We start from the raw sequence: 15909 nt of genomic DNA on the forward strand, positions 1-15909 counted from the left end.
GATCCTGGAGTCCCGGGATCGAGTCCCACATCGGGCTCCCTGCTCGGCGGGGAGTCTGCTTCTCCCTCTGACCCTCCTCCCTCTCATGCTCTCTGTCTCTCATTCTCTCTCTCTCAAATAAATAAAGTCTTTAAAAAAAAAAAAAAAGAAAAAAAAGATTCTGCACAGAGAAGGAAACTATCAACAAAAGTAAAAGGCAGCCGATAGGGTGCCTGGGTGGCCCAGTCGTTAAGCATCTGCCTTCGGCTCAAGTCATGATCCTAGGGTCCTGGGATCAAGCCCTGCATCGGGCTCCCTGCTCAGCGGGAAGCCTGCTTCTCCCTTTCCCACTCCCCCACTTGTGTTCCCTCTCTTGCTGTGTCTCTCTCCGTCAAATAAATAAATAAAATCTTAAAAAAAAAAAAAAAGGTAAAAGGCCTGTGGGGTGCCTGAGTGGCTCAGCCGGTTAAGCACCTGACTCTTGATTTCAGCTCAGCTCATGATCTTGGGGTCGTGAGACTGAGTCCAGCACTGGGCTTGGTGCTCACCAGGGAATCTGCTTGGGATTCTCTCTCTCTCTCTCTCTCCCCACCCCACCCCCAGCTCGGGCACATGCTCTCTCCCTCTCTAAAATAAATAAGATAAAATAAAATATATGAAGGATTTGTAAAACTCAACACCCCAAAAATGAATAATCCAATTAAGAGACAGGCAGAAGACATAGACATATTTCCAAAAAAGACATATAGACATCCCAACAGACATATTAAAAAAGGCTCAATATCACTTAACATCAGGGAAATGCAAACCAAAACTACAATGAGAGATCACTTCACACCTGTCAGAATGACTAAAATCAACAACACAAGAAACAACAGGTGTTCTCGAGGATGTAGAGGAAGAAGAACCTTCATGCAATGTTAGTGGGAATGCAAACTGGCACAGTTTCTCTGGAAAACAGTATGGAGGTTCCTTAAAAAGTTAAAAATAGAACTACTCTACAATTTGGCAACTGCTCAACTAGGTATTTACCCAAAGAATAAAAAAAATAGTAATTCAAAGGGATATATGCACCCTGACACTTATAGCAGCATTATCTACAATAGCCAAATTACAGTAACAGCCCAAATGTCCACCAACTGATGAATGGATAAAGATGTGGTATATATTACTCAGCCACAGGGCGCCTGGGTGGCTCAATCGTTGGGCATCTGCCTTCGGCTCAGGCCATGATCCCGGGGTCCTGGGATCGAGCTCCACATCGGGCTCCCTGCTCCGCGGGAAGCCTGCTTCTCCCTCTCCCACCCCCACCCCGCTTGTGTTCCCTCTCTCGCTGTGTCTCTGTCAAATAAATAAAATCTTTAAAAAAGAAAAAAAAAGAATGAAATGTTGCCATTTCCAATGACATGATGGAGCTAGAGAGTATTATGCTAGCAAAATAAGTCATTCAGAGAAAGACAAATACCGTATGATTTCACTCACATATGGAATTTAAGGAAAAAACAAATAGGCAAAAGGAAAAAAAAAAAAAAGAAAAAGAGGCAAACCAAGGAACAGACTCTTACCTATAAAGAACAAACAGATTGTTAACCAGAAGGGAGGTGGGTGAAGGGATGGGTTAAACCGGTGATGGGGATTAAGGAGTACACTTGTGATGAGCACCTGTGATGTACAGAAGTGCTGAATCACGATATGGTACACCTGAAACTAATAGTACACTGTATGGTTTTGTTTTTTAAGATTTCATTTATTTATTTGAGAAAGAGGGAGAAAACACGAGCAAGGGGAGGAGCAGAGGGAGAAGCAGACTCCCCACTGAGCAGGGAGCTGGACATGGGGCTCAACGTGGGGCTCAATCCCAGGACCCTGGGATCATGACCTAAGCAGAAGGCAGACGCTTAACCAACTGAGCCACCCAGGCGCCCCAGTACACTGTATGTTAACTAACTGGAATTTAAATGAAAACTTAAAAGGAAAAAGGAATACCTATCACAAAAGTTAGGGTTGTAACTATGGGAAGGGGCAGGAATGGCATTGTGATTAGGGGGAGGAAAGAACGGGAGAGCCTCTGGTGCATGTCAATTTTTATTAAGCTATATGTATTTTAAGGTTCATTTTTATAAATGCTGTATTTCACTACAAAATAAATGACTAATTTCTTAATGGAGTCTAAATTTTGAGCTATGCCCGCACGGAGTATAATTCTTGTTTAACGTATAAAAAAACATCTCATCACTGGCTCTGCTCTCACCTGCCCTTCTCTCTCCACCGAAACAGAATAGAATCACTGTCTATCATATAATAGTGTCCACCTGACATCACCTCCAAAGAGGGGCTCCCATCATATCCACAATGGTACCAACTCAAAAATGAAGTACTCAGGGCAAAACGTGGACATTCAGCCAAGTGCCTACCAGTTACCACCCATGCTATGGAAAAAATGATCTTCAACAGGCAGAGTAAAACCTCCTCAATCATGGGAACTCCTCCAAAACATTTTCTCATCAGAGTCTCAAAACAGCGAACTGCAGAATGTCACAGGCACCTCCTACCAGTTCCCTTGCCACTATTCTTCCTTCTTGTTTCAGGAACCACCATCTAACCAAAATTGTCATTTTTGTGCAAGAATCAGGTCTTTTACAGTTTCTTAGATTTTACTTACAACACGGGCTGCAGAGCTATTTCACAACCCTGAGATTGTAATATTTTGTGTCAGAAGCAGCATTATGCAGGCCAAAATGTCCTGGGTTTCCTTACTCTTATTTTTATTATGTCACTGCTAAGCTAACCAGGGTAGTGGGAGGTGTGGTGACCATGTCAAAGATAAAGGAAAGGAAGTGGTCAACCAGTATACGCATGTGTCTAAAATGTAATGGGAACTTTAGACTAAATGTAGATGAGCCTCAAGCAATAACTGCCTCTTCACCTGGAACACAGGAGCGAACCTAAGAGAACGGTGGTCAAAATGTACTCAAATATATCACTGAAAGCTTAAGAGTTATCTCAAGGATTCCAAAAAGTGGAGATTCATAAGGCAAGAGGGTCAGAAATTGAGCTCTAGCTCATCTGAAAGCTGAATCCAAGTTTTTCTAAAGGCAAAAAAAAGTCCATAAAATTATATCCTTCTTACTTCAAAAAAAAAGTGAGCAAAAAATATAGGAAGTATTTTTCACTTTAGAATATATTGCCTCGGGGCGCCTGGGTTGGCTCAGTTGGTTAAGCGACTGCCTTCGGCTCAGGTCATGATCCTGGAGTCCCGGGATCGAGTCCCGCATCGAGTCCCGCATCGGGCTCCCTGCTCAGCGGGGAGCCTGCTTCTCCCTCTGACCCTCCCCCCTCTCATGTGCTCTCTGTCTCTCTCATTCTCTCTCTCTCAAATAAATAAATAAAATCTTTAAAAAAAAAAGAAGAATATATTGCCTCAGTCAACATTTTAACTCAACTTTAACTAAAACTGAATTTTCTAGGAAAAAAAAGACTTCTATTTTCCTTTTGTAGCAATGCTGTACATTTCAAAAAGAAAATTATTTTTACAAAGACAGATGAGAAGTGCCTGGGTGACTCAGTCGGTGAAGCGTGCAACTCTTGATCTTAAGGTTTTAAGTTCGAGCCCCGTACTGGGTGTAAAGATTACTTTAAAATAATTTTAAAATACTGGGGCGCCTGGGTGGCTCAGTCATTGAGCGTCTGCCTTTGGCTCAGGTCATGATCCCAGGGTCCTGGGATTGAGCCCCGCATCGGGCTCCCTACTCCGCGGGAAGCCTGCTTCTCCCTCCTCCACTCCCCTTGCTTGTGTTCCCTCTCTCTCTGTGTCTGTCAAATAAATAAATCAATAAATCTTAAAAATAATAATTTTAAAATATTTTAAAAAAAGATAAGACTCATAGTCTTCATTCCAAATCCCAATTATACTAAGGTCATTTAAGAAATTAAGCTTTTGTACTTTTCTAACAACAACATATACTGTATTATGTATTATATACACTCAGCCATCTTGAAAAAATTATTGGAATTTTTAAAAAACAGACATAAATAACATGGTTACTCTATCATACTAAAGCCACCATTTTATATTTTCTCTTAAACAGGACCAGCATCATTGGTCTATACTAATCACCATTAAGATGAAATGGTGATTGTTCCTCAAAGAACCTGATCTATCATCTTTATAAAGGAAAGATAAAAATCTAAATAACACTATCATACTGTGAGTCTGTTATGAAAATATTTTCTCATTAATCCCAGTAAAATGACTACAGCCCAAAGAATACCCAACATTTGGGTAGTATTTTGTAAATATGGAGTTTTAAGAAGAAAAAGACAGTAAGACTGTCTTCCCAATAAGCTAGTACTTACCTTTACCCTTCTAGTAAGTAATGTAACTCCCTATCAAGGGAACATGAAGGCAGGGTTATAGTACCCCCACCTCTGCTCCATAAAAAAGGGCCAGCAAGTGAGGCCACTAGATTGGATGACAATGTAGGGACAGCATAAGAGTTTATTAAGAGCTAAACAAATTCCAGGTAAGCTTTGCACTCATAAACAACAGCTGGGGGGGAGATCTACAGAAGGCAAAAAAAAAAAAAAAAAAAAAGAACAGACATGGATAAAAGGGAGTCTAGGAAATATGAATGAAAATGGGTTCGCATTTCAAAGAACCTGAATCAGATAAGCACCTATGTCATTCAAAAGGTGTATCCATAGTGTCATTTGTATAGATTGTTGGCAGGAAGTGAGGAGGCATACAGAGTGGGCCAAGTTAACAGCTTTGATCAAAAACTGAAACTACAGATCCAGACACAAAACAATCTTAGAGATTAAAACATGCTTAATGGAAACAGCCTGGCCTTTGTCTGCTGACTTATGTATAAACTGTGACTCCCCAACTATATTTTAAGGTATCTTAGGGTAAAAATTAAATGATGATGATAAGTAAATAGGATTAAGACAAAACAGGTTGAACTGGCAAGAAATGCTAGGACCCAGAAGAAAACACTGTAGATTTGAAAGGAGAAGCAACAACTCCTCCTTGGGAAGAACTATTTAGAGCTCTGAATCTATATCAAGCTTCCCAAGCAATAGGAAACCCTATTTTTAAAGATTTCATTTATTTATTTGAGAGAGAGTGAGTGGTGGGGAGGGGCAGAGGCAGAAGCAGACTCCCTGCTCAACGGGGAGCCCAACACTGGGCTCGATCCCAGGACCTTGAGATCATGACCCGAGCCCAAGGCAGCCGCTTAACCAACTGAGCCACCCAGGTGCCCCCAAACCCTCTTTGTAATTACCTCAAGTGGTGTTGGTTCATATGTTCAAATTACCACACTATGGTATGAAACTAATAAAATCATTACGGAGAACAAGGAAAAAGGACCTGATTTAAGACTGAGGAATCAGAAAATGCTTCTTAGAAGTAGCCCTAAACTAAGATCTTGAGTATTAATATATGGAGCCACTAATAACTGCAGGAGGAGAAAGTTCCCCAATGGAGGAAACTATTTTTTCCAAAGACCTAGTAGAAACAAAGAAAGCACAGCAAGTTCTAAAAACAGAATATTTCTGAATGGCTGGAGTATACAGTGTAAAAGAAGGCAAAGGAAATGAGGGAGATGAGAGAAATAGACAGGAGTCATTTCATAAAAACCCTTGAAGGTATGGTAACAAGTCTGAACTTTACCCAAGAACAATGATGAGTTTTACAGAGGAGTAATAGGACCAGATTTTCTAAATATGTTACAAAGGACATTCTAGCTTAAATACATTAAAAGGATTGATGGGGAAAAACCAGATTAAAAAAAAAAAAAGAAAACAAAAACAAAAACAACCAGTTAAGATGCTACTGCAGGGGCGCCTGGGTGGCTCAGTCGGTTAAGAGGCTGCCTTCAGCTCAGGTCATGATCTCAGGGTCCTGCGATCGAGCCCCACATCAGGTTCCCTGCTCTGTGGGGAGCCTGCTTCTCCCTCTCCCTGCCTCTCCCCCTGCTTGTGCTTTCTCTGTCAAATAAATAAAATCTTTAACAACAACAAAAAGATGCAACTGCAGATGGTGGGAACAGCTGCTTTCAAGGTAGGGGGAAGAATTCTAGAAGGAAATACCACTTCATAGAGAAAATAGGGAAGAAGTAATATTCAGAAATATAAGAATTTTCCAGAACTGAGAGGCCTGGGTGGCTCAGTCAGTTAAGTGTCTGCCTTCAGTTCAGGTCATGATCCCAACATCCTGGGATGGAGCCCCGCACTGGGCTCCCTGCTAAGCAGGGAGTCCGCTTCTCTCTCTCCCTCTGCTCCTCCCCCAGCTCCTGCTCTTTCTCTCTCTCAAAGAAATAAAATAAAATCTTTAAAAAAAAAATTTTCCAGACTGATGGAAGATCTTAATCCTCAGATTCAGGAAACTCAACTTAAACCAAGTAGGATTAAGAAAAAAATAAAAAGACTAACTCCACACCTAAACATATCCCAAAGAAACCACAAACCATGAAAGACAAAGAGAATATTAAAAGTAACCAGAGTGGGAGCACCTACGTGGCTCAGGTCATGGTCCCAGGGTCCTGGAATTGAACCCCACGTCAGGTTCCCTGCTCAGCAAGGAGCCTGCTTCTCCCTCTCCCCGGCCCCTGCTCCTGCTCTCTCACTCTCCCTCTCAAATAAATAAATAAAATCTTAAAAAAAAAAAAAAGAAAAGAAAAAGTAACCAGGGGGGTGCCTGAGTGGATCAATCGGCTGGGCGGCTGACTCTTGGTTTTGGCTCAGGTCATGATCTCAGGGTCCTGGGATCCAGCCCCATGTCAGGCTCCATACTCGGCAGGGTGTCTGCTTGAGGATTCTCTCTCTTCCTCTTCCCCACCCCCCATTCGTGTGCACGCTCTCTCACTCTCAAATAAATTTTTTAAAACAATAAATAAATAAAAGTAACCAGAGAAAAAAGACAAAGGAACAACAATTAAGCTGACAGATGACTTCTCAACAGCAACAACAAAAGCCAGAAGTCAGCAGAATACTATTTTTAAAAGACCTGAGAAATTCCCAAACATATAAAGCAAAATGAAATCTATCCTCTGAACTATGTATACAGTAATAATGAGCACTTAAATACATGGAGAGTAATCTCTAAACACCAATGCCCACTAAGCTGAAAGATGAAGGAGAAACTGGTAAGTATCATCATGGAGATTTGACATATCTCTCTCAATAACTAACTGAATAATCAGGAAAAAAAATCAGTGCTTTTGTGATATTAAAAAAACATGTAAAATAAAAGATTAAAAAGAAAAAGACACAATAAAATGTTCTAGAAAAGAAGTTGGGGTTTAATTCTGCTATTTTTTTGTAGCTGTAATTAGCATTTCAAATAAGTACCAACAAGCCAGCTAATCTACTTCCATTATCTGGCAGATATCAGGATACTCTACCAGTATTTGAGAAACTCCAAAAAAAGGTAACTTGGGGAAAAAAAATTTCCTGGGGTGCCTGGGTGGCTCAGCTGGTTAAGTGTCCAACACTTGATCTCAGCTCAGGTCTTGATCTCAGGGTCGTGAGTTCAAGCCCCGTGCTGGGCTCCACACTGGGTGTGGAGCTTACTTAAAAAAAAAAAATCCTAATACTCATCAAAACTAAACGGTATGCTATAATCATCATCTGTGGCAATTTTACCATAATATTCTTTTTAATTATAAAAGTTAACACATGCTATAATTTATCCAATGCAAAGATTTTAAGAAAAAAATAATTTCATGCCCATATCCCACCTAATTTCCTTAGAGTAACCAGTGTTAATATAATATATATACTGACATATCTTTTTTTTTTAAAGATTTTATTTATTTGACAGAGAGAGAGAGAAGTCACAAGCAGGGGGAGCAGCAGAGGGAGAGGGAGAAGCGGGCTCCCTGCTGAGCAGGGAGCCTGACCCGTGCAGGGCTTGATCCTAGGACCCCGGTATCACAACCTGAGCTGAAGGCAGACCCTTAACTGACTGAGCCACCCATGCGCCCCCTGAAATATCATTTTGAATGTTTATACAGGGCTCTTATTTTTTGTGTTTTCATAAAAAGAGAATCATATATACAATACTTTACATCTGGTTACTTATTCATCAGGATAATTTTTAGACATATTTACCTACAGCTGCAAAAACAGGTTTTCAGTTATCCACATGAAATAGTTTTATATGGAGTTTTTTTTTTTAAGATATTTTAAAAATATTTTATTTATTTATTTGACAGAGAGAGATCACAAGTAGGCGGTTTTTGAAGTTACTCTGAGAACAGTAAAAGATACAAAATTCAATCTAGAACAGTTGGGCTAACAAAAATGATAAAATACGGGCGCCTGGGTGGCTCAGTCGTTAAGCGTCTGCCTTCGGCTCAGGTCATGATTTCAGGTCCTGGGATCGAGCTCCGCATCGGGCTCCCTGCTCCGCGGGAAACCTGCTTCTCCCTCTCCCGCTCCCCCTGCTTGTGTTTCCTCTCTCGCTGTGTCTCTCTCTGTCAAATAAATAATAAAATCTTAAAAAAAAAAAAAAAGATAAAATAGGACACAATAATAAGCTGGTTACTAAAAGATAAGTTTTTCTTTTTTGTTTTTTTTGTTTGTATGCTTAATTGTTTTGTTTTTTACAATACACCCTTCTAAGCTACAAATCTATTATCAAGTTTGTTTAAATTATGGTCGGTAGTCAAACAAAAATAAACCTAAGTAACCTAAGACACTACATACCAGGCCATGCCAAGTCGGTGCCCCTAAGAAACCCCCGGGAGGATACAGGGGGTGTCTCACCAATTCCGTAGAGGGCTGAGTCAGATTCTGAACTACCGCCTCACACAGTACTCACACAAATTAGATAAAGTGACCTATGAAGTCATTGTAACCACCCCCATTTCAGGAAATCTTGGCCCCAAAGAAATAACAACCAGTCTTTTGCCCAGGCCAATTTTTACTATATACAGGATGGACCTTCTACTCAAGCCCAAGAAGAGTATCTCATCAAAGGCCTTAATGTATATGGTAAATGTAATAAATTCCAATTATCCAAAAATTTACTAAGTTACTCTTACCCCTCACCTTTTCCCCTAGCAGAAAAAAAAAATTGTTTTCCTCACTGCAGCATCATCCTTCAGATAGTTATACTTAATCTATGTTAAACGAACTGCAATATGAGATATATATCAAGATCCTTTAAATACTATTATCATCACCCACTCTCATGCTGATCCACCACAATAGGTGGTGTTTAAATATATACTGCATGTTTTCCTTTTTCCTTTTCTCTTTTTTTTTTTTTTTTTTAAAGATTTATCTATTTTACTGAGAGGGAGAATGAATGGGAGAGGCAGAAGGAGAGAGAAACCTAAGCAGACTCCGTGCTGAGGAGGGAGCCCATCGCTGGGGGTTCAATCTCATGACCCTGAGACCACGACCCGAGCCAAAACCAAGAGTTGGACACCTAACTTACTGTGCTGCCCAGGCACCCCTGCTTTGCTTTTAAAAACAGACATGTTCATTTGAAGGCAATGGAGAAAATACATTCAGATTAACAGCATCCTATCTTCTTCAAAAATCTCTACATCTCCCAGAGACTATTCTTTTTTCTTCCTTCCTTTTTTTTCTTTTCCTTTGGGGGAGGGGGGAGGAGTGTCTTGCACACTGCCATGAATATGACTGGTTTATTGCTCTAAAACTCAATTAGAATGAAAACAACATGACATGACTTTGGCAGGCATACGTTTTCATTTAACATGTGAGTGAGATAATAACCTTTTTCTTAAAATTTACTACTGTCAATATTCACTCAAAACTTACTTCTAATTCTTTAATTTTTTCTTCTGCTATTTTCTGTTTCTCTAACAGTTGATTGTGAATTGCCTCCTTGGACTGAAGAATAAACCTACAAAACACAAAAAAGTTGAAGATTAAGCCACATGACCACCATAATCATCAAAATCAACAGCTACATACTACAGATATTAAACTAAGAAAATTAAAACAATGATCTTCTAATTCGGGACCAATAAAATGCATTGCTATGTTAATGTGACAAACTCAGGAAACCACCACAAGTTTAAGCCTTGGCTGAGAAGGTCTAAAAGTTTGAAAGAAAATTCTGCTTACTATTCTAAGAAGGGAATTAAGCTTTAAGATTCACAAATACATGAAAAAAATTAAAGGGATAAAAATCTATCACAGGCTAAAAGTTAATAAAAATCCACCATAATTTTTATTTTTTCAATTGTCTAGATCAACTTTTATCTAGATATTTTTTTAAAAGTATTTATAAGTTAGAGCTCCCCCTCCAATCTTTTCAAACTTTTTTTTTTTGTAACAGCACTAACTCATGACCTTTTAAAGTCACAATCAAGTACTGTGTTAGGATCAATGCATTAGTGTTTATAGGAGTTCCTCAAACAAAAAGCACTGTATAAAGCCTAGTATCTTTTATTATTATTTCCAGAGTTTATAATACCTCTGAAAAGCTCAAAATGCACAAGTGGAAAATTTCAACTTTTTCCATTTTACAGTCAGATACATTATTTACAACTGATGAGAGTGGAAATATGAGGAAGCTTTAATAATTAGCACTGAATCTCTTTTGTGAACCTATGTTCATAAGTCTTGCTACATGTAGGGAAAGAAGAATAAACTATTTTGTAGCCTCAAAAAAGTGAAATGAATTATTTCCCTTCTACTGGAATCAAGTGTTGAACTAGGCTATAACAGATTTCCATTAAAGATTGCAATTAATTAGGCAGATGGTTTCTTCTCTTTGCATATAACTTAAGAGTTTAGCAACAGGGCACCTGGGTGGCTCAGTCGTTAAGCATCTGCCTTCGGCTCAGGTCATGATCCCAGGGTCCTGGGATCGAGTCCCACATTGGGCTCCCTGTTCAGCGGGAAGCCTGCTTCTCCCTTTCCCACTCCCCCTGCTTGTGTTCCTGCTCTTGCTATCTCTCTCTCTCTGTCAAATAAATAAATAAAATCTTAAAAAAAAAAAAAAGAGTTTAGCAACAAAGAACTAAACTTCATTTCTTTTTGTTGTTGTTTTTATTGAAGTATAATTGACAAATAATATTTTTAGTCTCATGTGTACAACACAGTGATTCAATATTTGTATATACTACAAACTGCCACAGTAAGTCTAGTTATCATCTCTAACCATATAAAGTTAATATAATATTGTTGATTGTATTCCCCATGCTGTACATTATATCCCCAAGACTTAAGTTATTTTTATAACTGGAAATTTGTACCTCTTAATCCCCTTGCCAATTTTGCCCTCCAACAGCTCCCCACCCCTAACTCTGTATCTATGAGTCTGGGTTTTGTTTTCTTTGTTCTGTTTTTTTTAGACTCCACTGGTAGTGAAATCACTTGGTATTTGTCTTTCTCTGTCTGACTTACTTCACTTAGCATAATATCCTCTAGGTACATCCATGTTGTCATAAATGCCAATATTTCATTATTTTTATGGCTGAGTACTATTCCATTGTGTTTATGTGTGTGTTTTCTCATGTGTCTGTTGGCCATCTGTATGTTTTCTTTGGAAAAACGTCTATTCATATCCTCTGCCCATTTTTTTTCCAAGTATATCTTTTTTAATTTAATTTTTAAATTAACATATAATGTATGGATTCAGGTGAACAGGTCTGTGATTCATCAGTTTTACACAATTCACAGTGCTCACCATAGCACATACCCTCCCCAATGTCCATCACCCAGCCACTCCATCCCTCCCACCCCCCTCCACTCCAGCAACCCTCGGTTTGTTTCCTGAGATTAAGAGTCTCTGATGGTTTGTCTCCCTCTCTGGTTTTGTCTTGTTTCATTTTTCCCTCCCTTCCCCTATGATCCTCTGTCTTGTTTCTCAAATTCCTCACATCAGTGAGATTATATGATAATTGTCTTTCTCTGATTGACTTATTTTGCTCATTTTTTAATTGGATTGGGTTTTTTTTGTTTGTTATTGAGTTGTAGGAGTTCTTTTTATATTTTAGATAGTAACCCCTTATCAGAAATATGATTTGCATGGACGCCTGGGTGGCTCAGTCAGTTAAGCGGCTGCCTTTGGCCCGGGTCATGATCCCAGGGTCCTGGGATCGAGTCCCACATCAGGCTCCTTGCTCAGCAGGGAGCCTGCTTCTCCCTCCCTCTCCCTCTGCTTGTGCTCTCTCTGTCAAATAAATAAAATCTTAAAAAAAAAACATGATTTGCAAATAACTTCTCCCATTTAGTAGTTTACCTTTTCATTATGTTGATGGTTTCCTTTTCTGTACAGAAACTTATTAGTTTGATGTAGTCCCACTCATTTATTTTTGCTTTTATTACTCCTACTTTGGGAGTTAGATGCAAACAACAACAAAAACAAAACAAAAAAACCTCACTAAGACTAATACAAGGAGCTTACTACCTGTATTTTCTTCTGGGAGTTTTACTGGCTTTAAGTCTTACATTGAAGTTTTTAATGCACTTTAAGTTAATTTTTGTATATGATGTAAGATTGTGGTCCAGTTTTCCAACACCATTTACTGAAGAGACTACCCTTTCCCCACTGTATATTCTTGCCTCCTTTGTCATAAATTAATTGACTATATATACATGGGTTTACTTCTGGACTCTCTATTCTGTTTCACTGACCTGTGTATCTCCCTTTAACAGAAAGCCAAATAAGAAAACATATCAAGGTGGCAATATGTAGTTTTCTCTATCAACCACAAGCAACACAACCCAACACAAAACCAAACAACAACAACAACAAAACACCACCACTGTGTCTAAGGTGGGTTTTTACCAAGAGGATCTGTTATTATAGACATAAAACAAGTAAAAACAGACCAAAAATGGCAACTCCAGCTTTGTCCAGACAACTGGGAGAAAACTGCTCTTCTTCTTTATAAATACACCCTGTCATATATAATACAACCTGGTAAAGTTCTCTTTCACTCCACCAATAATTAATCTTGTTAATGTCCTGATGTGGACAGTCCACATCACTTAACTGATGATCCTGGTCTTCAGCAGTTGATCCTTTGTTAAAATCTTACTCCTATAGTCACTGCCAAGATAGTGCACATTCATGCAAAATAAGGATTTCTATATAACCTTTTGTGACCAAAATATTCTTATTAGTCCAAGAGATAGGTGCTGTTTCTGGTAAGACTATGATTTACTGAATATTTTTCTCAGAACTATTTAGTACAGGGGCGCCTGGGTGGCTCAGATGGTTAAGAGGCTGCCTTCGGCTCAGGTCATGATCCTGGAGTCCCAGGATCGAGTCCCACATCGGGCTCCCTGCTCAGCGGGGGGTCTGCTTCTCCCTCTGACCCTCTTCCCTCTCGTGCTCTGTCTCTCATTCTCTCTCTCTCAAATAAATAAAAAAAAAAAAAAAAAAGAGGCCGCCTTTGGCTCAGGTCATGATCTCCAGGTCCTGAGATCGAGCCCCATGTTGGGCTCCTCACTAAGTGGGGAGTCTGCTTCTCCCTCTCCCTCTGCCTCTCCCCCTGCTTGTACTCTGTTTCTCTCTCTCAAATAAATAAAATCTTTAAAAAAAACTATTTAGTACAGTATTTGAAGAGCAAAGTATTTTAACTACATTAAGTCTCAGTGATACCACGTAAAAAGTAATTATAAATCTAGGCCCAAAAGTCACCAAATTATGTCATTAGATGCACAATTTTACTAACAAAGCCTTTTAGCCATAGAAATAATTTTCAGAATAAAATATACATTTTTAAATAGCACTGACTGCTGGCCAATGAGTAGTATTCTCAAATAATAGGTCATCAGACATTACCTTTATTAGTGTCTGGGAAATTTTCAAAGCTAAGATTAGAGATCAAGTCATTACTTATGTGGCCTTTAAAAATAAAGTATCTGAACAGATACTAAATCCCTTGAGCAGAAAATAAAATTACTAGAAAGCAAGAACACTCAACAACAAAAACATGTTTTTCCATGGCCACACACCCCTTAGGTGGCTATACTGGACTATGCCAACTTCAAAGGCCAGAGAGATGTCACTGAAGCTAGCCAATTTACTATAAGCCTAAGGACATCTCAGCCATAAAAGTTTTAAACAAGGATGAGTATTGCGTAAACATAAATGTTTACCTCAGTGAGTAGTCACACTGTAAAATTCAAACAAAAAACCTTATGGAAAATTTGGTTTAGTCCCTTTTTTTTTATTTTTTAAAAGATTTATTTTATTTATTTGACAGAGAGAGACAGCTAGAGAGGGAACACAAGCAGGGGGAGTGGGAGAGGGAGAAGCCGGCTCCTGGCTGAGCAGGGAGCCCGATGCGGGGCTCGATCCCAGGACCCTGGGATCATGACCTGAGCCAAAGGCAGACGCTTAACAACTGAGCCACCCAGGCGCCCCAGTCCTTTATTTTTAAAAAACGCCAACCGGGGGCGCCTGGGTGGCTCAGTCGTTAGGCGTCTGCCTTTGGCTCAGGTCATGATCCCAGGGTCCTGGGATCGAGCCCCGCATTGGGCTCCCTGCTCAGTGGGAAGTCTGCTTCTCCCTCTCCCACTCCCCCTGCTTTTGTTCCCCCTCTCACTGTGTCTCTCTGTGTCAAATGAATAAAATCTTAAAAAAAAAAACTCCAACCATAAATCCAATGAAGATTGGGAAGGGCCCCAAGAAACATCTGAACTTCTGGAAAAAGTCTTTAGAAACATTTTATCTGTTGTTAAAAGGAGCTAAATTATCACATGCTATTTTGAAAACACATAATAATGTAATTATGAGTCATGTATCATAAATAAATATTAGGCACATAGTTTCTCAAAGTAGAGAATCTCACAGAGATCCTGCCTGATAGCTTATGGAAAGCCAAATGGTAGATAAAGGATTCTGCAGTTCAAAATGTGCCACAAAGGAAAAATAAACTGTGAAGAGGAAAGTTATTTTTATTTGACAAATGACATGCAAAGAATGTGCTTACAATATTCAGGATTATATATTCTAGACTAGAGTCCCTGCTTTGTAAAAAGGCCTCTACATATGTGGCCCTGCACTGTCAACTTTCAAGCACAAGTAGCCTGCTATTTAATTTCCTCATTTATTTAGAATTATGCCACCTGAAATACATTTTTTTAAAATACATAACTTTTATGATGGCTTTTGTGTTTGTTTCTTGAGAAACATCAGAGGCTATGTTCTGAACTGTCCTGCAGGATGCTATGTGACTTCCACTTTCTAATGACTCAGCATGAATCAAGAGTGTTGTTTACCTGCCCAAAATATAATCCAAGATGAGTGATAATGTTGTCTTTTGGGTATGCTCACCTGGACATAAACTATTCAGACACAACAATATGCTTATGATAATGTATTTTGTATGGATGGGAAACTTTTAGAGGTTATCTGAAAACATATGGCATTTAGGGCATTCACAAATTAAGTGGCACAGAAAAGGATGAATAAGAATGAGTCTATCTTGGGGCACCTGGGTGGCTCATTTGGTTAAGCATCTGACTCTTGATCTCAAGCTCAGGTCTTGATCTCAGGGTCTTGAGTTCAAGCCCCATGTTGGGCTCCATGCTGAGCGTGGAGCCTACTTAAAACAGAAAGAATGAGTCTATCTGGCTTCTTTGCCTCATCCCACTAGTGATGAAAACTACTAGCATATACATACAAAGATCTACATGCAAAAAAACTTTTGTCATAACTTTTTTTAGCAAGGAAGAACTAAAATCCCTTAGTAAAGAAGAAATTTTAAAATTATGGTACATTCAGGGCACCCAGCTGGCTAAGTCGGTGGAGCGTGCAACTCTTGATCTCAGGGTTTTAAGTTTGAGCCCCACCTTGGGTGTAGAGATTAAAAATAAAATCTTTAAACAACAGATAAAATGGGCACCTGGGTGGCTCAGTCATTAAGTGTCTGCCTTCAGCTCAGGTCATGATCCCAGGGTCCTGGGATTGAGCCCCACATCAGGCTC

General features: G+C 39.3%; 1 protein-coding gene across 1 annotated transcript in view; it reads right to left on the minus strand.

Moving 5' to 3' along the window:
• The window catches only part of PFDN1 (prefoldin subunit 1), a 68915-nt gene that overhangs the window by 23874 nt on the left and 29132 nt on the right, over positions 1–15909 (minus strand). The window contains exon 3 of the mRNA XM_035014285.1: positions 9775–9859. Within this exon, the coding sequence (XP_034870176.1) occupies positions 9775–9859 (85 nt within the window). The remainder of the gene's footprint in view (positions 1–9774; positions 9860–15909) is intronic.

The sequence above is a fragment of the Mirounga leonina genome, unplaced genomic scaffold (assembly GCF_011800145.1).
Source record: "Mirounga leonina isolate KUSES-001 unplaced genomic scaffold, KU_Mleo_1.0 Mir_168, whole genome shotgun sequence".
NCBI classification, from domain to species: domain Eukaryota; kingdom Metazoa; phylum Chordata; class Mammalia; order Carnivora; family Phocidae; genus Mirounga; species Mirounga leonina.